Here is a 23,863-nt window from a genome sequence, read left to right on the forward strand (position 1 = left end):
GCGAGATCTTATTGCGACTGCTGTTTTAAATAGAGGGTCAAGAAAACTGTCAATTTTAAAAGATCTTACAAAATGATGCCTAAAACAGCTTGGAATGACAGAGAAAACATAACACAGGACTCAGTTGCCACTTTGTTTGATCTTCACGCTCTTGATTGCATCATGGGTAATCAGGGCAACATGGTGGGAAATTCAAAGGTTTGTCTGCAAATTCAAAGCAAAATATACTGTACCTGACAAGGGACACTGAAAAATGCAGACTGCAGACTGTGCAGACCGTCTGTAAAATGAAAATTCGATTAGCCTGAATTAGGCCTAAATAACATTCTGGTTAGCCTCTTTACGGTTAGCTCTCAATAATGGTGAAGGTAACACCATATTTTACATTATATTGCACAGTCTGCAGTCTGCCTTTTGGCAGTCTGCGTTTTGGCGTGACCGACCTGACAATACTTATAGACTTTCGCCTTCATAAACCAAACAAATAAGTTGAGATGAACTAGACTTGGTATCCGTTCTTTGGAATTCCTAAATATTGCTTTTTTTTCTCCATACATTCTCTGTAATTTTGTGCCTTTGGAATAGACCATATTCATATTCTCGGTATTGGACTGGAACTAGCTTGCAATGGAGGCTAATGTGGGGGAATCTTTTTAAATGCAAATACTTTTTAATATATTTCCCCGCATTAGCCTCCATTGCAAGCTAGTTCCAGTCCAATACTGAGAATACGAACATGGTCTATTACAAGATATGTATTGACCGAATGCAAAAATGGCCGCCAATAAATTATTCTTTTGTCTTTGTGTTAATTAGCCTGACTAGCCTCGTTTACACGCGTAAAATTGAAAGAATTTGGGCTGTAAAACGAGGCTAGTCAGGCTAATTAACACAAAGACAAAAGAATAATTTGTTGGTGGCCAATTTTGCATTCGGTCAATGGCAGAAACTCTTTTTAATATAAAATAATTTCTACAATAGCTATTCTCTCCAAATTTATTCTGCCACACCTTTGAACGCATATCGTCTGTAAAATAAAAAACCGAAAATTGCATATCATGAAAATTTTTCATCATTTTGAACTTCCTCACAAACCTTAGAATTTCTCTCCATCTTGCCCTTATTACCCATGATGCATGCAAGAGCGTGAACTCCTCTATTATTTGTTTTCAAACTTTATTGCCGAGCAAATCGCAACCGCCGTAGTATTCTGCTGTATCGATAACAAAAAAAACGACACGAGGGTGGGCAGCCTGTGATTTTAGGTTTTTATGACGTCATGTGAGAAGTCTGGCCTAGAAATTCTAAAATGTGACGTATATGAAGTATCTAACAAAAAAGTAATATGGCGGACGACTCCTATTTTGTTTAAAAATAATTTCATTTAGATCTTAGTTCTCTGTGACAAGTCGTTACTTTATGCTTAAGGAGTCTGTCCACTGCGAGGATATAGCACTTTGTGATGAAACATAATGATTGCAAGCGAGGACTCGGAGGGAGGGGTAAGTGTTACCAGGGCAAGGAATCCCTTTCGTAGTTCGATTTGATCGTAAGTCTAGGAATACAGTTTTCGACGTACTCCAGTGCAAAATCATCATTAGTTATAATTCATTTTCCAAGAAATCGGTTTGAAAGCGAAGATTCTAAGACGTACCCAAGGACAAAATTAATGATTGGTCGTTCCTGCTCTCATAATCATCCACGTGACAGTCTTACAGGGTTCCGTGAGGACACGTAGCTGATGGCGACTTCAAATTAAGCTTGAAATTTTCAATTATTAAAGCCCCTTAGTCTAAGAAAACGGTAATGCGTTATACGGAGTACGTTGAAATCCAGGTCAAGGCCATATATATTACCCTAATCCTCGCTCTGCACAGAGAGGTGGAAAGTGCCCTATTTGAAAAGCATTCTATTAGTTCAGATCTAAAGATCCCATCGGGAGTGGCTGGTAAAGTTTGTTATGTATGTACGGTACTTCACTTCATGATTGACACCACCCATCCCCCCATACTTAGGTAACAATGTACAATGTAACAATGTAACAATGTACAATGTTTATTCTTTGAAAGACTTGACCCTGAACTTTCATGTTATACTGCAGATATGGCTAAAAACACATAGCAGGTCAGGTTTTCCTAAATGTGGGTTTAGGGTTGCTTCATTCTTGGGAACATTAGTAGGGCTAATGCCCACATGGTTCATATGGGTAGAAAACTAGCACTTCACATCACCCTCTAATACAGTAGTTTAGTATCAATCTCTGTCTGATTGTCAACCTGGGGCTGCTTGCTCGTAGCCTGGTTAGGGCTAACCGTTGCTTAAGAGGTATCAAAACCTATAGGTTTCCATGGTATTTAATGCTGGTTTAGCACTAAACATGCTTTGTTTGAGCAACCTGGGCCTGGTTGAAACTGTATTGTTTGTCGTCTCCTATGAAATCATATCTCTGTTACTGTGAGTCAACCATCCTGGCAACCAGTGCTGTACCGACCTATTTAGGATGTGTATAATATTTAATAATAACATCAAGTTATTATTATTTTTATTATTGCCTGTTCTCTTCTGCCATTGTAAAAATTAATGTTTCTGAAGAATTTTGGTGAAGGCTAAAATTATTAATAACAAGGAGATGCAAGGTTACTAGTATACATTCTACTGTCCCATCACCCCATTCCAGTATCTCCTGACTCCTAGTTAGCTCTCTTAAAATGATATATTTTTTCATTGAAATTATATTGATTAGGAAGATGCCCTCCATGTATTTCTCCTCATGGGAAAGGAGTACAGAATTTCCCGAAGTATCCGAGCTCAGTGGTTCTTTCAACAGTTTAATGCCACTCTTCCATATCCTAAACAAGAAAATGAATTGGTTGGTATTTTTGAGCAATAGTTTGATATCATATTTCAAGGTTTGTGAAATCATTGAATTGTTGACTTCTGATTACTGAAAGCAGTGTCTTAAGGATAGTGTTCACAGTCATAGTTATTTTTTGCTTTCATCAATCAATCTTGACAAGTCATTGTACAATGTACAAGTATAAAGGTGAGAAAGTGTTGCAAGATCAGTATCCCAGAATGTAGCCTGCATAGCATGGCGGTTTTGTTGAGCCGGGTGCTCGAGCGGCGAAGCCGCGGTTTTTCTGCCCTCGCTTGCCTGTATTACTTAGCAACCAAAACTGCCATGCTACGCAGGCTACCTAGATTGAGATAATCCAACTGCAAAGAAAGTTATAAAAATTTATAATATTTGCACGATTTATTTACTGTATTCACTTAACTGTTAACTTATTTGTCATAGATTGAATCCAATGAAGAGTTGGAGGTTTTGTCAATCATTTCAAGTAATAAAGAAAATCCTGGACCATACCGACTGCTACCCTCAACCCAGGTTACGTTCATTGGCAGAAGATACCGATTTGTGTTTTGCCTTGATATAAGCCCATCTTCTGCAACAGTCGTAAGTTGAATAAATAAGTGGTTTTCAAGCTTCTGTTAGCTGTTTGTTTCGTTGGCAGCGGGTCTAAAGCACAGGTTACATTCCACAGGTCAGGATACATGTCACTGTGCTACAGACAAATAAACAACACCAAAAGTGTCTTCTAGGCCTCTACAAAAATGTTGTTTCAGGTCTAAGGGGAATGTTTGGCTTGCGGCTGTAGTTGTTCATCACTGGAGCAGAGATCCCTGGTCTTGACCTGTGGAATGTGACCTGTGTTTTAGACCCGCCTCCTAATTAGGGAAGTAACCATAAGTGGCTTTCTTCTTCCATGTACTTTTGTTGTAAAACTTAATATATAAAATATGCTTGGCTCAGAATGATCTTCTACATTGGACAACAAAAGTATGACCCACTGTAATAGACCATTTTACAGTTCTGTGCTCAGTTACCAGGCCTTTGAATAAAAGTGAGGCTGGAGTTGACCTTTGCTTTGATACAAACCCCATTGCTTTTCTTATGTAGATCATGTTGTTGTAGTGCTAACGAGTTTCTATTTACATTTGAAGAGCAGTGAAGTGTGTATCAAAACAAGGTCAACTCCAGCCTTTTATTCAAAGGCCTGGTATAAACTGAGCACAGAACTGTAAAATGGTCTATTTTGAGTCTAACTCTTTCAAAAATACAGAGCGGTAATAAAAATCACTTGTTTAACAAGGTTTTAAAGATCTATGCAAAGCCTCTCACATGGCTCAGAAATGGAGATTAAAAGGTATTTTGCTTTCATTTCATTTCAGGATATTCAATCAGGCAATGTCATTACTGATGAAGCATTTGAAAAGCTGAAGAATTGTCTCTGTGGCCTTGTTTCTCCTGTAAGTACATGTATAGTCATAATCACTCCACCAGGCCATTATTGGACAGATCCTCCTTAAGCTATCCATTTTTATTATACAAAATTAAGACTGAACATTTCAATGAGATTGAATGTAAAGTTATTAACCATTTTCTTTAATCCCTTTGATCCTAACAGTTCTCTGTAGATGGTAGTGATATTGTTTTGACACCTGAACTTTACATCACTGTCTTGGCCTACACGTCCATTTTGAATCCTGAAGCACCCCAGGTAGGTTTAATTGTTGCGCAAAGGAGCTGGCTTCACTGTTTGCATGATTGCACAATAAAAGGTGAAATAATGTTGCTTGCCATTGAGTTATTTGATTGCTCTTCTTCAATCAGTGCATCATCCCTCTAATGATTTATAGTAGTAAAACCTGGACCCTGTATCGTCACCACAATCATTATAAAGCTCCTCAGAACCGTCCAGTTTATTCTCAGATCTATTCTTAACATCAGATGGGATCACTTCATCACAAACCATGAAGTGTTGGATCTTGTTAACACCATAGGTAATTATTGAGATCACTCTTATCAGAAATAGATTGCCTTGGTTGGGCCAAATGTTGCTCGCATGCCAGATGAAGGGCCAGTAAAGGCACTTCTCTCTGGAGAACTGGCAGAGGGTAATAGAGTTGGTCATCTTTTTTTAAGATTTAAGGACACATTGAAGGACATTTTGAGGCAGACATCATCTCAGCATGGGAAACCACCCCATGCACCTCTACGGGCCGCTGCTTTTTTGGACAAATTAGCCAATATCAAAAATACCGTATTACTCTTTGTTTGGCCTTCCAAAATTTTTCATAAGCACTGTTTCCAGTTTTGACCATTATATTAATACAGTCCAGCAAGGGAAAATAAATCCACACATCCCCCTAGGACATTCACCACCAACCCATTTCACTGCCGAGTGGATACTTAGTGAAGCCACTGGCCAGCATGTAAGGGGATCTCAACCAACAGAATGGAACCCGTACATGGTTATACAGGAGCGAGAGCCAACACTCACTAAACCGGGAAAGATGTAGATCTGTTTAGACTCATCTCAGACTCTCAATGAAGCCATCTGATATCCCAATTATAAAATGTACATAATCCCAACCTTGGAAGAGAATCTACAGTGTACATGTATAAGGTCAAGCTGCATTAAATGGAATCACTTGTCTGTTAGAGATGTCACAGAAGCCTTCCTGAACATCCCTTTGATGTTAATAAGATCCTCGCTCATGAACACCATTCTTATACTATGGGGCCTGCTACAGATGGATAATTAAGGCTGCCATTTGGAATTTCATCTGCATTGATCAGAAGAATGGTAGTATTTTGGTCCTTGAAGGTCTTCCAATTATCAGCAGTGCTGATGACATCTTAGTGCTGGGTTGCTAGTGAGTGCCCTACTGACTCAGAAGCCAGAATCAACCATGACCAAAACTTATTATAGCAATAATTTGAGCAGCATCACATAAAGCCGAATGTCAGCAAAATGAAATTCCTTGTTTGCAAAGCAACCTTCATGCCGTGGGTCATGTCATCACTACAGATGGCCTCCACTTGCTCTGCATTGTGTTCAGTCATTGTGTTGGACCCCAAAGGGCAGATTGTGTTACTCTGACCTGTTTTTTAATTGTAGATAGGCCATCGTGATAAAATAATTATCACATTTGCTTGAAAACAATACAAAGACATTATTACTCAAGGACCAAAGTGATCAAGAATCATTTCAATAATACATGTACTATTGGGTTGTGCATGTAAGTTGTTAAAGAATTGTCAATCTGAAGGCCACACGTGAGTGACTTGGCTTATACGTAGGTCCTGTGTGGAGCATTTGATTTCATTACCCCCAGTTATTGTAAACAGTGTTAAGAAATATTTTGTTGAGTGGAAGATGAGGGTCCATTGGAAATGGGCTAAAAGATAACTTTCTTGAGGACAGTAGACACAAAGTCCATAAGGTCTTTTTAAGAAGAAGTATTGAATTACATCAACATTTGCAGCCTTGTGTTCCTAGCATTCATCAGCCTGTCTTTCTTTGAATAAGGTCTTTGTGTTTTTAGGTTCTTGTTCAAGGATGTCTTGTCACTGAAAAAAATGTGAATGTTGTGCTGGACTTTATACATGATCAGATAAAAGGTTTAGAAGACTTCCTTGCAAAAACTACCACTACAATGCAATGCCCTGATGCAAATGAAGAGGTTTGGGTTTTCATAAATGGATGAGTATATTTTGGAATCAAATTGTTAGCAAACAGTAACTATTATTTGAACTTTGGCTTGTATAAAAAAATTTAAGATGAAATTGAATCAGTCATACTGTTCCATTGGTTTTGTAATAACTAAAGGGCGCTTTTCTTTGTCAGAACTGGCCAGCCAGATCGACCCATCAGTTTGAAAAGATGCAACAATTTGAAGGAACACTTGCATGATAAGATTTTGCCTCCCATTATTCTGGAGGAGTATACCGTGTAGCATGAAAATTTTGCGGGTTCTAATTTTTGCGATTTTCGCGGATCGACCTCAATCCGCAAAAATTAGTTCCCGCAGAAAAAAAACCCGCAAAATAAAATGCCGCAAAAATTAACTCCCTTCAGTCAAATTGAAAACTCTGCTTTAATGGACTTGTGCCACTGGGGCATTATAAATTGGACTTAAACATAATGCGGTGGTCTGTTACACAAACAAAACATTGTACAAAGAACAAAAAGTGTCATACAAGTGAACAGCAATTTCTGTTCATCAGATTGGCGAGGCGTCGCCTCGACCCAAGCCCGACTCATTTTTCGCACACATTTTTTTCTCTTTCCCTACCATCTGAGAGCCTGGAACACGCTAGTGATAGGTTAAATAATTATGTAAGTAGAGTGAACTTTGACTCAACAGACCGTAAAATAAAAGTTGAAAATTCCATGTTAAGGTTTCTTCCACTTAAATATTCTCAGACTGCTTCAAGGTACTTGAACAGAGAATCGCAAAAATTAGTTCCCACCAGAAATTTCAGTCATCTCAAACCACAAAAATTTGTTCCCGCAAATCACAAAAAATCGCCAATCCGCAAAATAAAACTCCCGCGATATTTCATGCTACACGGTATACATTGTACATGTATCAACCTTGAAGTGTGTCAAAGGTGGGAAAGTGTTATTCCCCGTCTGGCCGGCCAGTTCTGTCAAATGGAAAGCCCCTTAACTGAAGCCATCAATGCAACATGGCATATATTTTTCTGAATTTTAGTCTGTAAATGAATTCATTTGCAGTTGTTTTCCATGAACGGCCCCTACTAGCAGAAGGTGGTGTGCCTGTGGTTTTCCCATGATGTAAGATAATGAAATTCACCCTCTCAAACCAGCAAGGCTAATCTGCAGGTCGCAGGTCGCGGGTTGCAGGTCATTGTTTCACCAATACAGAAAGTATCCTAAACATTTATAAAAGCTAACCTTCTGTTAGGCCTAAGGTTAGCTTTTAAGAATGTTTAGGATACTTTCTGTATTGGTGAAACAATGACCTGCAACCCGCGACCTGCAACCTGCAAATTAGACCCGTCGCTCTCAAACTGAGTTAAATGACTTTCAATATTATCAGATAATTTTAATTATAATTAAATATTATTTACTAGACTAATAGAACAGAAAGTGACCAGGCTGGGGTGCTTAGAGACCCTGTGCGACTCATGTCCCCAGAGGTGGGACCCATCTCAATTTTGAGAAATGCTTTGCTGGCCCTTCAGCTACTTCCATCCAATGCCAGTGCAGGTATGTATAAGGACAGTGGTGTAATCTGTGCATCTAAATAAATACACGTAATTAACAATAATATTAGACCTGTAGCCCGCAAGGGCTACGGGTGAATGGCCCATGAAGCAAAGCCGAATGAGGGTGAAGGGTTTAATTGTTTTAGTATCACCCAACTACATGTAGTCGGACAGAAAAGGCAGTATTAAAGTTAGCAAATGCAAGTTGAAGAAATATTTATTTGGGAATAAAATGAAAGAAAACGTCACGCTTTTCGCTACTCGAGAACTATTACTAATACATGCAGTCCTCTAGTAGCGTAGCCAATCAAAATGCAGGATTGCATTAGTCCACTTGTTGGGTGATTAAATGCACACGTGTCCCCTTTAGTCTATAAGCGTTTCCTGGCTAGTTCTAGGAATAAAGTAAGCTAAAATTATTTGGTTGGAGTAAATGCAGTTGTTTATCTTAATGCAAGGCCTGTAGTTTAGGGGCCACTTTGTGTTATTGATTGTCTGAATTCCCAGATGTGATGTTGGAGTTTGGAAGAGGATCAAAGGGGCACTTTATGACACTTACCAAAATCAGTGTGCATTTAAATACTGTAACATACATTTCTGGACAAATCTAAGTCTTCTTCTTTGTATCTTGTCAATGTAACTAACATTTCACTTAAATTTTTTACTTATACATGTAGAAACCACCTATTTCGACACTGTACCTATGGAGACTCACTCTGACACTCTCTTGCATAAATTCATGTGTTCTCTTTTTGCAATTAATTATTAAAGATTAAAAAAACCTACCATTGATTCAAAAATCCTCCATTTCCAATCTAAAAGAATAACATGTGAATGACCAAACCTCCTTGAACCCCCGTACAAGAAAAACAATACTTTAAGGTACAAGCAAATCAACAATCCCTTTATATCCCTATTTTGATAATCAAGGTAGCAGAAAAGATTAAAACAGTTGGGAAAAGTCCTGGCAAAAGAGTGTGCAAAGCCAGTCAATAATTGCCCAGTATACCCAGCCCTCTATGAACCCATTAAGTAATACAGGGCATGTTGACAAACAGTACTCTATGATAATCAATCTTTAGTACTGTTATAAAAATCATTCCTATTAAAAGTTTTCCTAACTGAATACATGGATTTGGGTTACTTCAAAGAAATGTATAGTCTATTGTGATTGTTTTACAAAATGTAGGTCAGAGTATTGTGTTAACTTAAATTGTCAGCTTGACAAACCATGGCCACTCAGCCTTCACATGCTCAGCAATATATTGAGATTCCTGAAGGTGCTATTGAGTGCATGGAAGTGGCAAAATGTGTATTTATATTTAGAGTCTTAAATTAATGTGGATGCCAATCAAGCCTATTCATTTTATTATTTTGGGGCTGTAAAACAATACATGTACATGTAAATCATAATTATTGTGAAACCTGAGTGTTGTAACTTGAATGACATTTAACTTTTGTTTGTCCTTATTCAGGAGCTGTAGTAATTACTGATGGCGTGTTTGCTCTTCCTGATGCATCAGCTGTTGATTCACTCTTGGCACAGCTCCGAGCCAGCACGGTGTGCTGCTCTTTTATTAAACTTGGAAGTGGCTTTCATGCACACTGTAGGTAGGTTACACAATCTCTGCTAGATTTCTATAGCTGTGTTTACCGTAGCAATTTTTTTACTTATACGTACGGGTCCTGCAAAAATCAATGCCTTGTTAAGCTTGTGAAATAAATATCACCCCTTAACTTAACTCTCACCTTAATTTGCAATGTAAAAAATCCCAGGAAAGAGGAAGTTTTTTAAACCTCTGTGATGAAAACAATTTTTTTGATATCACCATTATGCATACATTGTAGTGTTCAGAAAATTTAATGAGAATGAAGGTATGTGTAACATAATTATGCTTATAACATTGTTTTGTTCTTTTTGTTAAATTCCAGTTTCGGTTATGTTCCTCACTGTGACATGATGCAGTTTATTGCCATGGCAACATCAGGTGCCTACCTGGCTAAGGCACCCCCAGTTAGTATTTATCTTGAAGTTAAACTTTAATGTGCTAAAAATATCTAATACCAAACATTTATAGAGGTGCTATCTATTATAAAGGTGCAGTTATTTTTAAGTCATAATTTCTAGCATTTTTTAGGATTTTAACATTCTGCTTTTTTTTAGCCTTCAATCTTTGTCAGTTTCTTTTACTCATTGATTTATTATTGTAACAGGACCCACAGCTTAAGTGGTTATAATAATATTATTACCCTGTATAAATATTTATTAGAATTGTTCAGGGGTTTTTTGAAAGTTTTTGTAAAGTAGTGGACATTATTTCTGAAAGCACTGGACGTGACATTTTTGGTGCTGCAAGGTGCCTTGCGAGCGTGACAACTTACATGTAGGGGTGTCTGCCCCCCCCCCCTCCTCTTAGCCTAGTTAATTTTAAAATAGAACACTCAGAAACGTTGAATATTTCCTGTGTTTCTGGGACCCAAAAATCAGTTTCCCAGGCAAGGCCTGAGCTCATTCAAATTCTCCTTAAAAAATTAAGCAAATAAAATTAGTATAATAATTGTAATAAAAAATAAAACAAACCCCTCAAATATTGGCATCAAAGTACCAGACATGGAATGGGAAACGAGTGGACGAAACGTCCTGCCTCCAGGCTCAACCGAAAACCCTGGAATTGTTATTGTAGTACTAATGGGGTTGAGGGTGTAGACTTGTTAGAAGTATGGTGTGAAGTGTGCTGATGTGTGGTGTAAGGAGGCTTTGGGAGACGTGAGGGTGTTAGAGGATGAGAATGTGAAGATCTGCTGGTCGGATAGGAGCATCGACACAATGCAGAAGATGTAATCATTGACACATTACGGGTGGATTGAGCAGCTCAGGAGTTGATGTTTGACAATTTCTTCATGCCTTGGGATAGCAATGTTCGTGGTGAATTGAACCTAAGCATAAACTATAATCGTTAAACAAATACATGTAGGAGCATGTTAAATGCATAATGATATAAGCATAAAATAACTGTTACTGTAACAGCATTTATGGCCTGAGTAATGAAAAATCCTATTATTCAAGCTGAAAGGGTTGAAAACACAAGCAGTAATCAGTTTAAAGACCTTTGAAATCTTGACAAATTTTCACATGAACATGCTTTCTTCATGGGTTCTACTCTTTTTGTTGTCATGGTATACAGTTATGTACATCTCATTTTCCTTCCAAGTTCAGATGGAATAACAGCTACTTGGCAACACCAGTGTCCAAGTTTTAAAGAATCTTGTAATTTTATTGATAGCCATTTTGGTTCAATACCTCTAGGTCCCAAGAGAGACTGGAGGTGTGAAGAAAGGAGATAGTGTGTCAGCCAAATGTAGGTTGAATGATGTGCCCTCCGACTGATTGGTTCTTATGAGTATTTCACATGTACACATATAGTAATTAATTTACATGTATCATCAACTTACGAAACCGGCGTTAAACAGAGACAATGGTTACGAATTAGCAGCCATCTATGACACTATTCTAACCCCCAAGAGGCGTTAAAAACCTTTTTAAAATTCATCTTTTTAACATTCACATCATTGACTGATGAAGTCCGGTTGAAAAAAACGGACGACATATTTCATAAGTTTTAACTTTTAGCTCCGAGTTTGTAGAACTTTTTAACTTTTATCAACTTATCATAGTTTTAAACTGAATGATAACACAAAATCAACCGACTGGGGTGCAATTTTCAGTACTACATTATTCTAATGACTGTGTCTTTCAATTGTGCTGTCATCTGCCGTACATTATCTTGAGAAATTTCCTCTGTGGTCTACTGCAGCTGTAGTTCTGTAACAACTCTTCGGGTGTTTCTTGATCATTGGACATTTAAAGACTTCTAATGTTGTTTCCTACAATGTCATGTAATGATCTATGATGGAAATTTACGATCACAGGGGTGCTACCCATATCAATAGAATGCACTTGCCGATGGACCAGAGATGCATTCCTTTAGCATATAGTCAGTGACTCTTACCGTATAATTTGTGGAATTATGATAAATTTGAGTTTCACATTGCTAATGCTACTCTGTCTTGAAGACAGTTCAAAGACCAAAATGTTTTGACATTCCTGTCTAGTGTCTCCCCTGATAAAGATGCAGGACTGTTGAAACGTTTTAAGCTACACTGTACATTCAAATTTCTTTAAACCAGAGTTACTGTAGCATTAAACTATGTCATATAATTGTGGAATGATTTTCTTTCTCTTTCTTTTTTCTCTCTGTAGGTGAATGCAGAATGAACCTCTACCACAGAGCTCTGCTTTGCTGGAACTTTCAAAGGGATTTTGATCTCAGCAAGATTGATTCTTGGATTGGTACTTCTAGACGTTGTTGTTTAACTTTTGTCTCAAATTATAAATGATAATATTATTCGGCTATTATACTGTAATATGTTTGCCAAGTTCTATGAAACTGTTTAGTTGGAAAATCTTGTAATGTTAACTTCATTGTGTTCAATACATAAGGTGACTGTTTGGAACTGAGTGAGGATGATTTGGCCTGGACACTGAAGGGCAAAAGGTGAGAGAAAAGTGAGACTATGTATTTCACAAATCCTTAACGCATTCACTCCTCATGAGGCTCAGGACACCCCCAGTTGGCGAGCAAAATTGTGTTGCATTAGACAGAGTAAAGTCTCAATCCCATGAGTCAATGGGTTAAGCTTGCATGGCAAATCCCTTGTACATGTACACTGTATCAAACCTTGCCATCCTGGTAGACCACTGAAAGTCAAGTGTATGTTGGTCACTCCCATTTACAACTAACTCATTTATAGCTAGTTTTCTTGTCACCATTCCCAGACCCCCAAACACTACGTGCATTACTTTAATTTGTCATTACGTGCAACCACAGATCTTCTTCTCTTCTTAGGTTATGGTACTTTTACAACTGTCCCTTTTCTTTTCCCTTTGCTTGCTTCTCTGGCGACCTCTACAGCTGTATGTGAATTAAGTCACACAGTCCTTTCTGTTTATCTGAAAAGGCTATGTCAGACCAACAGTGCTCTGAATAACATGGTCTATCTGAATGGTAAAATTTATCCCAAAGCAATTTTCCTCCATCAGACTCCACAACTCTTTCCCGAATGTGTTAATGTCATTTGCAAGCACGAGGCAGATCAATCTGCCGTTAATATTATTATTAATTATTTCAACATTTTATTCATTTCCTTTCACACTTAAGGTCCATGTCTTATGCACTAAGTAAGTGGGAACAGAATGCAATGCAGCCATCTATGCGTAAAAGTTATCTGGAAACTAAGCTGCACACCAATATAACAAGGTACATACATGAAACTTTTGCTTGCTTTAAATTTGTTGCGTTTTCAAAAAAATGTATTGTAAAATTATAGTAATAATTGATGTTTCCTCTAATTTTTTAATTTATTCTTTGATTTAATTCAGTGTTTTAAGTGTGAGGCTCAGGGAAGGATATTCAATTCAAGATGTGTCTATAACGAAAGGTATCCAGCAATAACAAACTGTTTCTCATACATGGATGTTTATAAAAATTTGCATCATTGTTCAGTGGAAGAAAGGTGCCGGGGAAGTCCAGAGGACCTCTGCTGTGTCTTCTTGCATCGAAACATACATTTTGCCATGGCTAGCTTTTCAATTCCTGAAACCGCTGCAGCCATGAGCCACAACTGCAGCACTTGACGCCTTAATGGTGGAATAGGAGAGAGAGGAGGTAAAATGGCACAATGAAAAGAAGAAAAGAGAAAAACCAAGCAAAAAATTAATGTTCTTACTCAGCTATGTTTAACATTCTGCTAAAATGAGGAGTTCTGTTTTAACATGGATAAAAATTAGTATGTGAAGACTGTTTGGCCAATGCTCAGCTTTTTTGCTGTTACAGTAATTATTGTTATTAAACACTGATCAAGATAAAATAAATAAAATTTTCATAATTCATAATTAATTCAACAACTAACCAACTGGAACATTTCAATGATTTGAATCAAAGGAACTTCAGTACAATGTAAACCCATTTAAATAACAGTAATTTATTTACTGTACATTTACATTGTATTATGCGTCTGTTTAAGTGGTAGGCAAAGGTATCCACTAGACAAATCCTTCTTCAGGGAATAACTCAAAATGGTTTAAATAGCACTTTTGTGTTGGGCAGTGATTTATGCAGGGACTTAACTGCTATCTGCCTTTTGTACAATTGAGGCCTGAATGCAGCTGTTATTAAGGTGGCTCAAACCAGTTTCAACACTTTGAAGAGACACTCTCTTTATAACAATTGACGCTACAACAATACACTGTATATCACATAACAGCAATGTTATGGTACCGTGTGAAACACCAATTATTTCCAAACAAGATGCGGTCATTATTGTGACATGTAATAAGTTACCTTTGCAACAAGAAAGCCTATATTTTGGCCTTGGTTGTTCATACCTAAAAGCGAACTAGATGACTCCCATTTTTATTGCCGGAAAATGATCAGAAGGCCAATGTGAAAGTTTCTTCAAAGTTCAAACAAATTATGTGTAGGGGATTCAGAATCACCTTTAAAAAAAACACAGAGTTAAGGTGGCTCTCAATCCACTCCATAGAATTTGGGCTTTCACCTGAAAGCCTAATTATTATGAAATTTGATTTGCAACCTCGGATATTGTATTTCTAGCTGTCTGATTGGTTCACTCGATCTCGGTTATTAGCTCATATACCGTACGACCTAATACTGATTGCGTCAAGTGTTGCCAAGCTGGAAATTAACTGGCTTTAATTTAAAGTGCCCAAGCGTTCAGAATTTAATGAATATTTAATAAAATAATAATGTTATTCCACGTGCGCTGATTGCTTTCAAGCAATAAAAAATGAGGGTCACTGGATTCGTTTTTGAGATAATTATGAGCAACTTAGGACAAAATAAATAAAGGGTGTTTTTATACAGGGCTGTCCCGTTGCCATGGTGACTTATTTTGTTGCAATAATGACTGCATCTTGTTCAACTGTACGGAACTCGTGGGTACACTAAAATCTTGCACTCACAAAAGACGCATATTCATCTACTTCGTACTTAAACATTTCTTGCGTGCTCATTTACGGTGTACAAATCAATAATTTCTCCCCGAATCAATATAAGAAAACCCCTTATCAATGTCTTAAGTTAAAAGTGTCAAAATCACACCCAGTAGTGACGTAAACTATAGCAACCATAGGTGCGGTCACAGCAATAATTATTATTGATTGTTGTTTTACATGGTATCATAACATTGCTATTACATGATACAGTGTTGTAGTGCCAATCATTCTAATAAGAACGTTGCTTGAAAGAGTTGAAACTGTTTTGAGCCACCTTAAATAGTGGGTCCCTAGCCATTGGATTTATCACTCTCAAGTGATTCAGTAAATTGTTGTGGAAGCATGCACTTCTCTGCTGAATTAGGTTTATTTGACAGACAGGAGCATTGACCATCTCTCTTTGAAGCATGACTTTTTGGTGCAATGGTCTTACTAAATTTGGGTAACTTGACAACACGAGAGACTGGTTCACTAACTTTGACACGTCAAAGTAGTGGATCTTCTGTTTGACGTATTTGCCTGCCTCAAAGTAGTCTTTTGCTTTATGAATCTGTCCACTGTCAGTAATATCATAAAAGCTTCTCTTTTATTGCAAAATGTGTTTTGTAGGTGGAAAGCAGTTACAAGTGAAGCTGACAATTCCATGGAAGCACCATGTGCAGATAGAATATTTGGCTCTCTCAGTAAGGACATTCACGAGTGTTAAAATGTACCCTCTAACATTTAATACTCGCACACTAAGAGAATATTGTCAATATTATATTACCGTTTTTATTTTCAAATTCTGTCATGAGACTCCGCTACATGTTTTCTTAGGTTATGCTGCTAACGTTCCATTGTTTCTTGTAGGCTTGGCCTCTTTCCCCAACAAGGTAAGTATTTCTGCAAGTAGTTTGCCGTAACTGGCAGAATCTGATCATTGTGTGAGAGTGTCTGAGAGAGCTGAAAGTTGGCAGCAGAGCCACGAGAAGAATAGTGAAGTAGCGCAAGAAAAATGGTGATGATTATTGATTTTGCACAGCATTCCTCACAGCTTTGCTGTTCTTCAAGGCTCACACGGGCATAAGTTATAACTCTGACTAGCTTTACAGTTCATTCTGCGGTAATTGTGAAGAAGAACTACCGTCTGTCGGCCGTCTGTCGGCCGACAGTCGGCCGACTGTTGGTCGTCTGTTGGCCAACAGACGGCCAACAGGTTTTGCCCGAAATATAGGCTACCTGTCGGCTTACAGGTCTACGGTCTTACAGGACAACCCTCCAATAGTTCAAGTAAATTAGCTCAGTTGGTAGAGCATTGTAGTACAAATCGCACAATCATGGAATCAGATTCAAACCCTGTTCAAGGCTGGAATGTTTCAGTCTTGCTTTCAACTGATCAAGTAGCTTTAACTGCGATGATCTATGTAACCTTTTTTTTCATGTACTGGCAATCTTATGTTAAAAATAAGAGCGGTTTCCAATTGAGTGTCGAAAAACAAATGCCAAAGTGATGGCTTTGGCCAATCGCAGCAGATGCAAACAGCGCATGAAACCAATCAAAATAGGCCATTTCCGAGTTGCTGTTTGTCTCGGTTTCGAAGGGAATCTTGGTGCTCAACTATTGAAAGGGAAATGTGTTTTACTTGCATAAGAATACACAACTCCTTTCCATTTGAATGGTTGTGAACCAGGTCTCCCTTTGAAACTGAGGCATGCAGCAACTAGGAAATAGGCTATTCATAGCAATTCCATGTAACTTGCTCAAAGTGCGGGAAAAAGTTTGGTTTTCCTCTCGATTGGAGTTTCATTGATTGATAAGCTACTTGTAGCTCTCGATTTTAAACCAATCACTAAGCATAGCAATTGCAATTGCTCAATTATTTTCGACAGTCATTTGAAAACTGCTCTAAGTGCTTTGGACCAAACATATGCCATACCTTATTTTTGTTTCTTTCAGCAGTATAACTCACGTGGAAGTGACAGCTGAGGCGCCATATGAATTTCTTCACGATGTAACATACCCCACGAAACAGCCTTTTACCAGTGGCTACAGGTAAAGGTTTAGAAAAGTTTTGCACAGTCTTTGGTAGAACAAGTTAAATGATTGCCAAAACGTTAAAAAAATACCCTCTGACAGAAGGCAAACAAATCGACTTTTAGCAACTGAGGAGTAGTCATGAACTACTTTGAACATCTCCAGTGTGGTTCTTAGATAAGGACCTGAACCCTGCAATTCTGCTCTTTGTACCTATCGCACTGACCAACCTCGCCTCTATTGTAAAGCCTCCAAGTCAATTATAATGAAATAGTTTAGTCGTTTGACATGTATCTCAGATTCATTAATTATTTAACCCTAACCTGGTGTAAATAGCCTGCGTCACAAACAGACAAAACCGCCGGTATACTATAGTACTATACCGGGATTTCGTGACGCATCCAGCTGCTACGCAGGCTAGGTGTAAATTGATCATTGATTCTCGCATTTTTTCTCAAGACTTGAGACTAACTGTTTGTGGTGTTTGTTTGATGAAAATAATGTGCGTTAGAGGAAGCAAAATTATTTTTCAACTCTTAAATTTTATTTGTTTTTCTCCTTTTGCAGAACACTTGTTGTCCGACGATTTCGTCAAATGATAAAGAGGTAGTTTTCTCATGAGATTGTAATCTTAAAACTTCACATAAGGATGCTCGAAGATCTTTATTTTTTGGTATTTCATGTGTCTTGAATGATATTTTAATATTTCATTTCCCCAGTCTTCAGAGCACAGATGAGATGCTTGTTCATCTACAGTCATTCTCTTCCAATTCCAGTTTTTACACAATTCCAGGGAGTGCTAAGAATGGTGTCCCGTTGTTCTACCTTCCACCAAACTCTAACAAACCTGTAAGTTTAAAAGAATGGTTTCTCATTTAAGTCGTTTTTAAGGAGTGTTGAAAAAAAATTTGTTTCGTGTTTTGGCAAACGTGAAACTAGACTTAGCGCAGCTAATAGAAATGTTGAAGTGATCATTTGTCCCAGATGAAGTCAACTTCTGTTTAGGTAAGTCACCTATTCTTGTTTTCTCTCCAGGTATTGTCACTACAGCATGCCAGGTAAAGTTCGTTTTGCTCTATGCCATTTTAGACTTTGATTTAGCAATGATGAAAACATGATGTGAAGTTTGAAATTCTGCACTTGCAAGTGAGACGTGGGAGAATGCGGAAAATTGAATTTGGACTTAATGCATGACAACATTGTAAACGTTTTGTATTCTTTAAGGAACACATAAGTCTATGAAATTAGGATCTCATCTCGGGCTAGAACTAACCCTGCAGACTTGAAATCAGAAAGCATGTAGTTTTCCCATTGCTTGGACTTTTTTTTTCTGTTGGGGATAACTCCATGCCTCATTTCTACATGTTGTTTTTAAAGCGCCTAATGCCGCAAGGGGTAATGGGCCTTATTCGCGCGACGGCCATATTGGCCATAGACAATAGATTTTCGTACCCCGAGCCTCGAGTTGAAATGTTTGGAAACGAGATTCGGTGGGCAAAACAATAGTTTTCAATCCCTCGGGACTCAACATGGCCGCCGTGTGATTAAGGGCTATTGCGGGACGAAAATAGTCGTTACAAGATTTTTGCATTTCTCTCTACCCACTGGTTGGCTTAGTTGTTTAAGGATTTCGGAGGTCACGAGTTTGACTAATACTCCAGACTAATATTCATGGTCTTAAAATGACTGAGAGGAAAATGCTGCCTTTGTAATGACATCTACAAATGGTTAGACTTTTCAAGTTTTTTTTCGGAGGAGGGTTATAAACTGTGGGCCCATCTCACCATCCTTGCTGTTAACAGCGTGGGACAGTTAGAGCATCCACACATTGTTCATGAAGAGTAGGGAGTAGTGGAGTTCCTGGGGTTCAGTGTGGTCTACCTCTGCCAGCTTGTGGTCAACCTGGTTAGATTAGTTTGAAGGGCTTCTCAGTGAGAGCACAAAAACAACAACAAAAAAAAAGAAGTCAGGCTATTTGCCTGGTGCTAAATCGTTCACCAAATTGAGGCTAAAAAGAAGACTTAAAGCTTACCCCTATCTTTGCCTCAACACTAACCTTGATGGGGGGGGGGGGGGGGGGGTAAGTGTAAGAGATGATCACTCTGTTCATCTCTGAACTCTTAAACCAAAGGGCCCTTTGCAGCTTTGTGATCACATGGCACAAAACCCACCATACTGGAACGCAAATTGCGCACTGAGACATATAAAACAAAGCAAGTTGATCTAAATTTTCTTTGTTTTAAATATCCCACTGGGCAATTTGCGTTCCAGGGTCCAAGTTTTTGTACCATGTGATCACAAGCTGCAAGAGGCCTATTCCAGTTCTGCTATAACGCGATGCAACGTTTCGGATTTTACTTACAACCTTTTTCACTGTACGTAGGTTGCGTGCAGTAGTATTCTTCATGTATACTTAAATATGAGATATACAATTTCAGGAAGAGTTCAAAATCACAGGAGTCACATTTTGCAAAATTTTGGAAGCCAGTGTTGTCTCTTGATACCACAGAATGGTGAGTTGTTTCCTACCTTTTCTTTTTGATTGCACGTGCATTTTGATTGGCCAATTCAGGTGGTCGAATGCTGCAGTACAGCCCGCCAAATTTTAAAGTTTGGTTTCTTTGCTGGATTTAAAGAGCTAGAGTTGTGATAAAAATCTCACAAGTGTAGTTTTCTCGTGCAGTTCTTTAAGTTCCAGCTCCTTGTTTTCTCTAGTTTAACAAGTGGCCCTTGTACACATAACTTGAACTGGAAAAAACATGGGTAACTATGGGTATGGCGCAGAGGAATGTTTGCAAATGTTTGCTTTAGTCCGGTTACTATTTTAACATGTGGGTCCTTGGTCATGTACTGCGTCTACCGAATGGCTGAACCAGTTACACGATTCGCATTATTAAAAAGAAAGTGAGAGAAGACACTCAAGTTCACCGAGGATTGCGACCTCTAGCTCTGAGAGCAGCACACTAACCAATTTCCGCTCCAACATTCTCTAGAGCCTTAGATAAGCGTGACAGATAACTTCCGGTGTGATCCTTGTAACTCAATAAATTCATGGACTTCAAGAAGTTACATTTGCTTCATATTATTTGCCAATATTTACTGCCTAAGAAAGGATAGGTTGACAGCATCGTAAAACTGAGCTTTTTTTGTCATTTGCTCATAAAGCCCTACTTTGACCTAAACTTGCATGTAATTTTCGAGTCCTGAACTATGACTCTTTTATAGGCAAAGGTGGATGCACTGTCATCGGATTGGACTCGTCCTGGAGCATGATATGTGAGTTTGTGATGTAACATTAAGTTCAATTTTCACCGAACCACGGAGCAGCGAGGTAAATATCCATCACTTTCACCGACACTGAAGTGAATAATTGTTGTAGTATGATATGCTCAGACAATTATACCACACAAGCTGAATAATCAGCCCAGTTTATCGATAAAAGTTCCCCTCGGTTACTGAAGCGAAACGGGAAGCCATTTTGTTTTTCTCCTTTTCCACAGGGGTGAATGGTACTTGCTCTTCACCTCCTAGGTAGCCAATCAGAATGCGGGGAAAGCACTATTCTCTCGTGTGGTATATACTCATTAACAATTATTCACCGAAGTGGAGGTGAATAATACTTGGATAATCATCTCCGAGTTAGCCAATCAGCACGTCCTGAGAGCACTATTCACTTGTGTGGTATATACTAATAAAGTTTATTGACAATGGTTTTCTCTTGATGTTATGTTTCCTGAGGCCAACGCCAAAACCAAGGAACGAAAATTCGCTTTTAGCACGTCTTAGATAACAAAAAAATTACATTTGTGCCTTGAAACGTCATCTTTGAAAAGTAAAGGGATAATTACCGCACCCAAAGTGAGGGGCGTGAGTGGCCATGGGTCTATTTCTCAAACGTCTTGACGACTTTTCGGGCCCTAGAAGCCATTTGTAAAACTGCCATCCGCTTGTTTTAAAAAGTAAAAAGATAACTAAAAGCAAAATGATTGCGAAATTTGATGACTTAAAATCTCTCCCTTCTTAAAGTACAGAGGGAATAGTGACACTCGAAAAGTTATTAGGACTTTGGAGAAACGGGTCCCAGATCCGTTCTGAGGCCCTTTTATGTCAAAAAAGGCTCCTAAAGCTCAAGTGAAGTGTATTTGGGGACAACTTCAGGGATTTGTATGGAAGAGCAGAGTTTCTATTATTTTTGTTGTGGATTCAAATCCCCTTAAAAGATCTCAAATCCCCGAAAAAAAATTGTATGATGAAAACATCTAAACACCAACAAAGGTTAACGTTTACTTAGCAATGTTAACGAATGCTCTTTGAATAAACAACGCTACTTCCGCGTTAACCCGAAGTCCTTTGTTGGTGTTTACACGTTTTCGTCATAAGTAGTTTTTAGGGAGATTTGAGACGTTTCAACAAACAGAGGAGTTAAGAGAAGCAATTTATTTGGCAATTTCACTTGCAAGAATAAAAAACTACGTTCTCAACTCCCTTAAAACCCCTTATAAATATCACTTAAATATACTTCACTTGAGTTTAGGCAACTTGACTATGTAATGATACTTAATTTCTATAAAACATTTTCTAATTTTTATGTCATCATTCAACTATTTGTTATTGTTAAATGAAACTAAGTAATTTTTCTTTTCAGTCCTTTGCCAAAAAATCTTCATCTTCCCTTGGAGAATGATCGGTCCAGTGCTATCCAGTGTCGGGTGGCGTTAAGTTCGCTTAACTCTCTCTGTAGAAACTGGAGTTCATTTGTCCTGTTGGAGAACCATTCCTATATTAAGTTTATCAGGTAAATAGAACGATTAGATTTGAAAGAAAATCAACATTGTGGGTTGTTGATTTTAAAGAATCAGTGAGGTGTGGTAGCCATAGTGCTCAATCCTTGTTGTGACGAAGCAGATGCCTTGCATCTAAATCTTAACAGTTGTTTAGACGGTACAGCTTTCGTTGACGACTAGCAAGGCCTCGTGACTTTCGGGCAATTTACCCGCGAGCATGGCATGCTCAAAGCTCGTGAATACCGGTCATTTTTTACCACGTGACTAAATATACATGACGTCACGTGACAACACAGGGCTCATTTTGGTGATGAAGACTGTGTGATACAGTCGAAAGCCTCAATGTCGAGATTTTGTACGTCGGCGAGATTAGGTTGTTGAATAACTAGTAGCTTCCAAAGTCAAGAATGAACTTTCACTTAAATGTAACAAGTTCTTTGAACTTATGAAATCAATTTATTTCTAACACCATGACTTGTCTAAGCAAATTTGCATGATAACAAGGCAAAGTATAAATATCCGAGCGCTCCTGAACAGGAGTCGAACGTATTACCTACCTATTACCAGCTCGGATGCTCTACCAATGAGTATAGGTTACTAAGGTTGAGGTGGCAATAATAATAATAATAATAACAATAATAATAATAATAATAATAATAATAATAATAATAATAATTTAATAATAATAATAATAATTTATTATTTATCAGTAAAAATACACACTGAAAAAACCAAATAAAGAACTCTTAAACAAGTATTAGGCTTATAGAGATACAAATACTAGTACTAATTCTAATAATAGCAATAATAATTATTTTTTTAAAAAAATTCTCGTTTCCTATAAACATGTGTATTAAAATAAAAAAAAATTAAAAAAAATTAAACAACTCTTAGTATTATAGATTTGATAAAATAAAGGTAAGAAAAATTATAAATCAATATTATAGAATGTTAAGACGCTCTTTGCCATAAACTCAGTGTCAGAGGATAACGCTATTTACAGAAGAACAAAAACTATCTACATGCATTTCCAGACTCGGCGTCATATGTGGGTTGAGTATGTTGGTTATGAAAATAATAATAATAATAATAATAATAATAATAATAATAATAATAAGAAGAAGAAGAAGAAGAAGAAGAATGATAATAAAAACGATAACAATAGCGATAATAATAATAATAATAATAATAATAATAATAATAATTAATAATAATAATAATAATAACAACGATAATGATAATGATAATGATAATGACAATAATAATAATGATGATGATGATGATGATCATGAAGAAGATGATGATAATAATAACAAAAACTATGGTTTCAACACAAGAGCACTAATTGGGGATACTAATGAAATTAGCTCATATCAAATCAATCTTGGTTTTTCTGGTGAGGAGAAAACCTGAGCAGTACCTTGAGAAAAACCTCTCAGTGCAGAGAAGAGAACCAACAAACTCAACCCACATATGACGCCGAGTCTGGGAAGCGAACCCGGGCCACATTGGTGGGTGGCGAGTGCTCTCACCGCTATGCCATCTCTGCTCCCCAAATAATAATATTAATTAAATAATATTGTCCTTATGCACTGCAAATGATACTTGGCATACTCGGCTTTGTAGTAAAGGAGACGGGTAGTGGTCATTGAATGTACAGAATGCTATTTAATTTAAATCCCTTATGGTGTAAACTGCCAAAAAAAATCAAGATTACTGAAAATTCCTGAAATAACTAGAGTAGTTGTAATATGAGGGTTCGACCTGAGTATTCCTTGTGCTCCTTTTCTGTTTTTCTCTATAATACTCCTTACAGCCCAATTAGTGTATGATAAGTTACATTACTATCATGGACTGCACAGAATCATACTCTTCTCCCTTCACACTCTGCAATTGCTTGATTACAT

At 37.7% G+C, this 23,863-nt stretch overlaps 1 protein-coding gene across 1 annotated transcript in view; it reads left to right on the forward strand.

Moving 5' to 3' along the window:
* Nucleotides 1-1,406: 1,406 nt before the first annotated feature.
* LOC138023057 (KICSTOR complex protein SZT2-like) overlaps nt 1,407-23,863 on the forward strand; it is a 90,186-nt gene continuing 67,729 nt past the window's right edge. Inside the window, exons 1-23 of the mRNA XM_068870088.1 lie at nt 1,407-1,502; nt 2,744-2,869; nt 3,299-3,457; nt 4,234-4,311; nt 4,470-4,562; nt 6,394-6,531; nt 7,949-8,084; nt 9,559-9,694; nt 10,016-10,097; nt 11,391-11,442; nt 12,345-12,434; nt 12,585-12,639; nt 13,303-13,401; nt 13,524-13,582; nt 15,768-15,841; nt 16,008-16,030; nt 17,095-17,190; nt 17,740-17,778; nt 17,892-18,021; nt 18,208-18,230; nt 19,611-19,685; nt 20,398-20,448; nt 21,818-21,967. Coding sequence (XP_068726189.1) covers nt 1,473-1,502; nt 2,744-2,869; nt 3,299-3,457; nt 4,234-4,311; nt 4,470-4,562; nt 6,394-6,531; nt 7,949-8,084; nt 9,559-9,694; nt 10,016-10,097; nt 11,391-11,442; nt 12,345-12,434; nt 12,585-12,639; nt 13,303-13,401; nt 13,524-13,582; nt 15,768-15,841; nt 16,008-16,030; nt 17,095-17,190; nt 17,740-17,778; nt 17,892-18,021; nt 18,208-18,230; nt 19,611-19,685; nt 20,398-20,448; nt 21,818-21,967 — 1,994 coding nt within the window. The 5' untranslated portion in view covers nt 1,407-1,472. The remainder of the gene's footprint in view (nt 1,503-2,743; nt 2,870-3,298; nt 3,458-4,233; nt 4,312-4,469; nt 4,563-6,393; nt 6,532-7,948; nt 8,085-9,558; nt 9,695-10,015; nt 10,098-11,390; nt 11,443-12,344; nt 12,435-12,584; nt 12,640-13,302; nt 13,402-13,523; nt 13,583-15,767; nt 15,842-16,007; nt 16,031-17,094; nt 17,191-17,739; nt 17,779-17,891; nt 18,022-18,207; nt 18,231-19,610; nt 19,686-20,397; nt 20,449-21,817; nt 21,968-23,863) is intronic.

Source organism: Montipora capricornis, chromosome 11, assembly GCF_036669925.1.
Source record: "Montipora capricornis isolate CH-2021 chromosome 11, ASM3666992v2, whole genome shotgun sequence".
Taxonomy (NCBI): Eukaryota; Metazoa; Cnidaria; class Anthozoa; order Scleractinia; family Acroporidae; genus Montipora; species Montipora capricornis.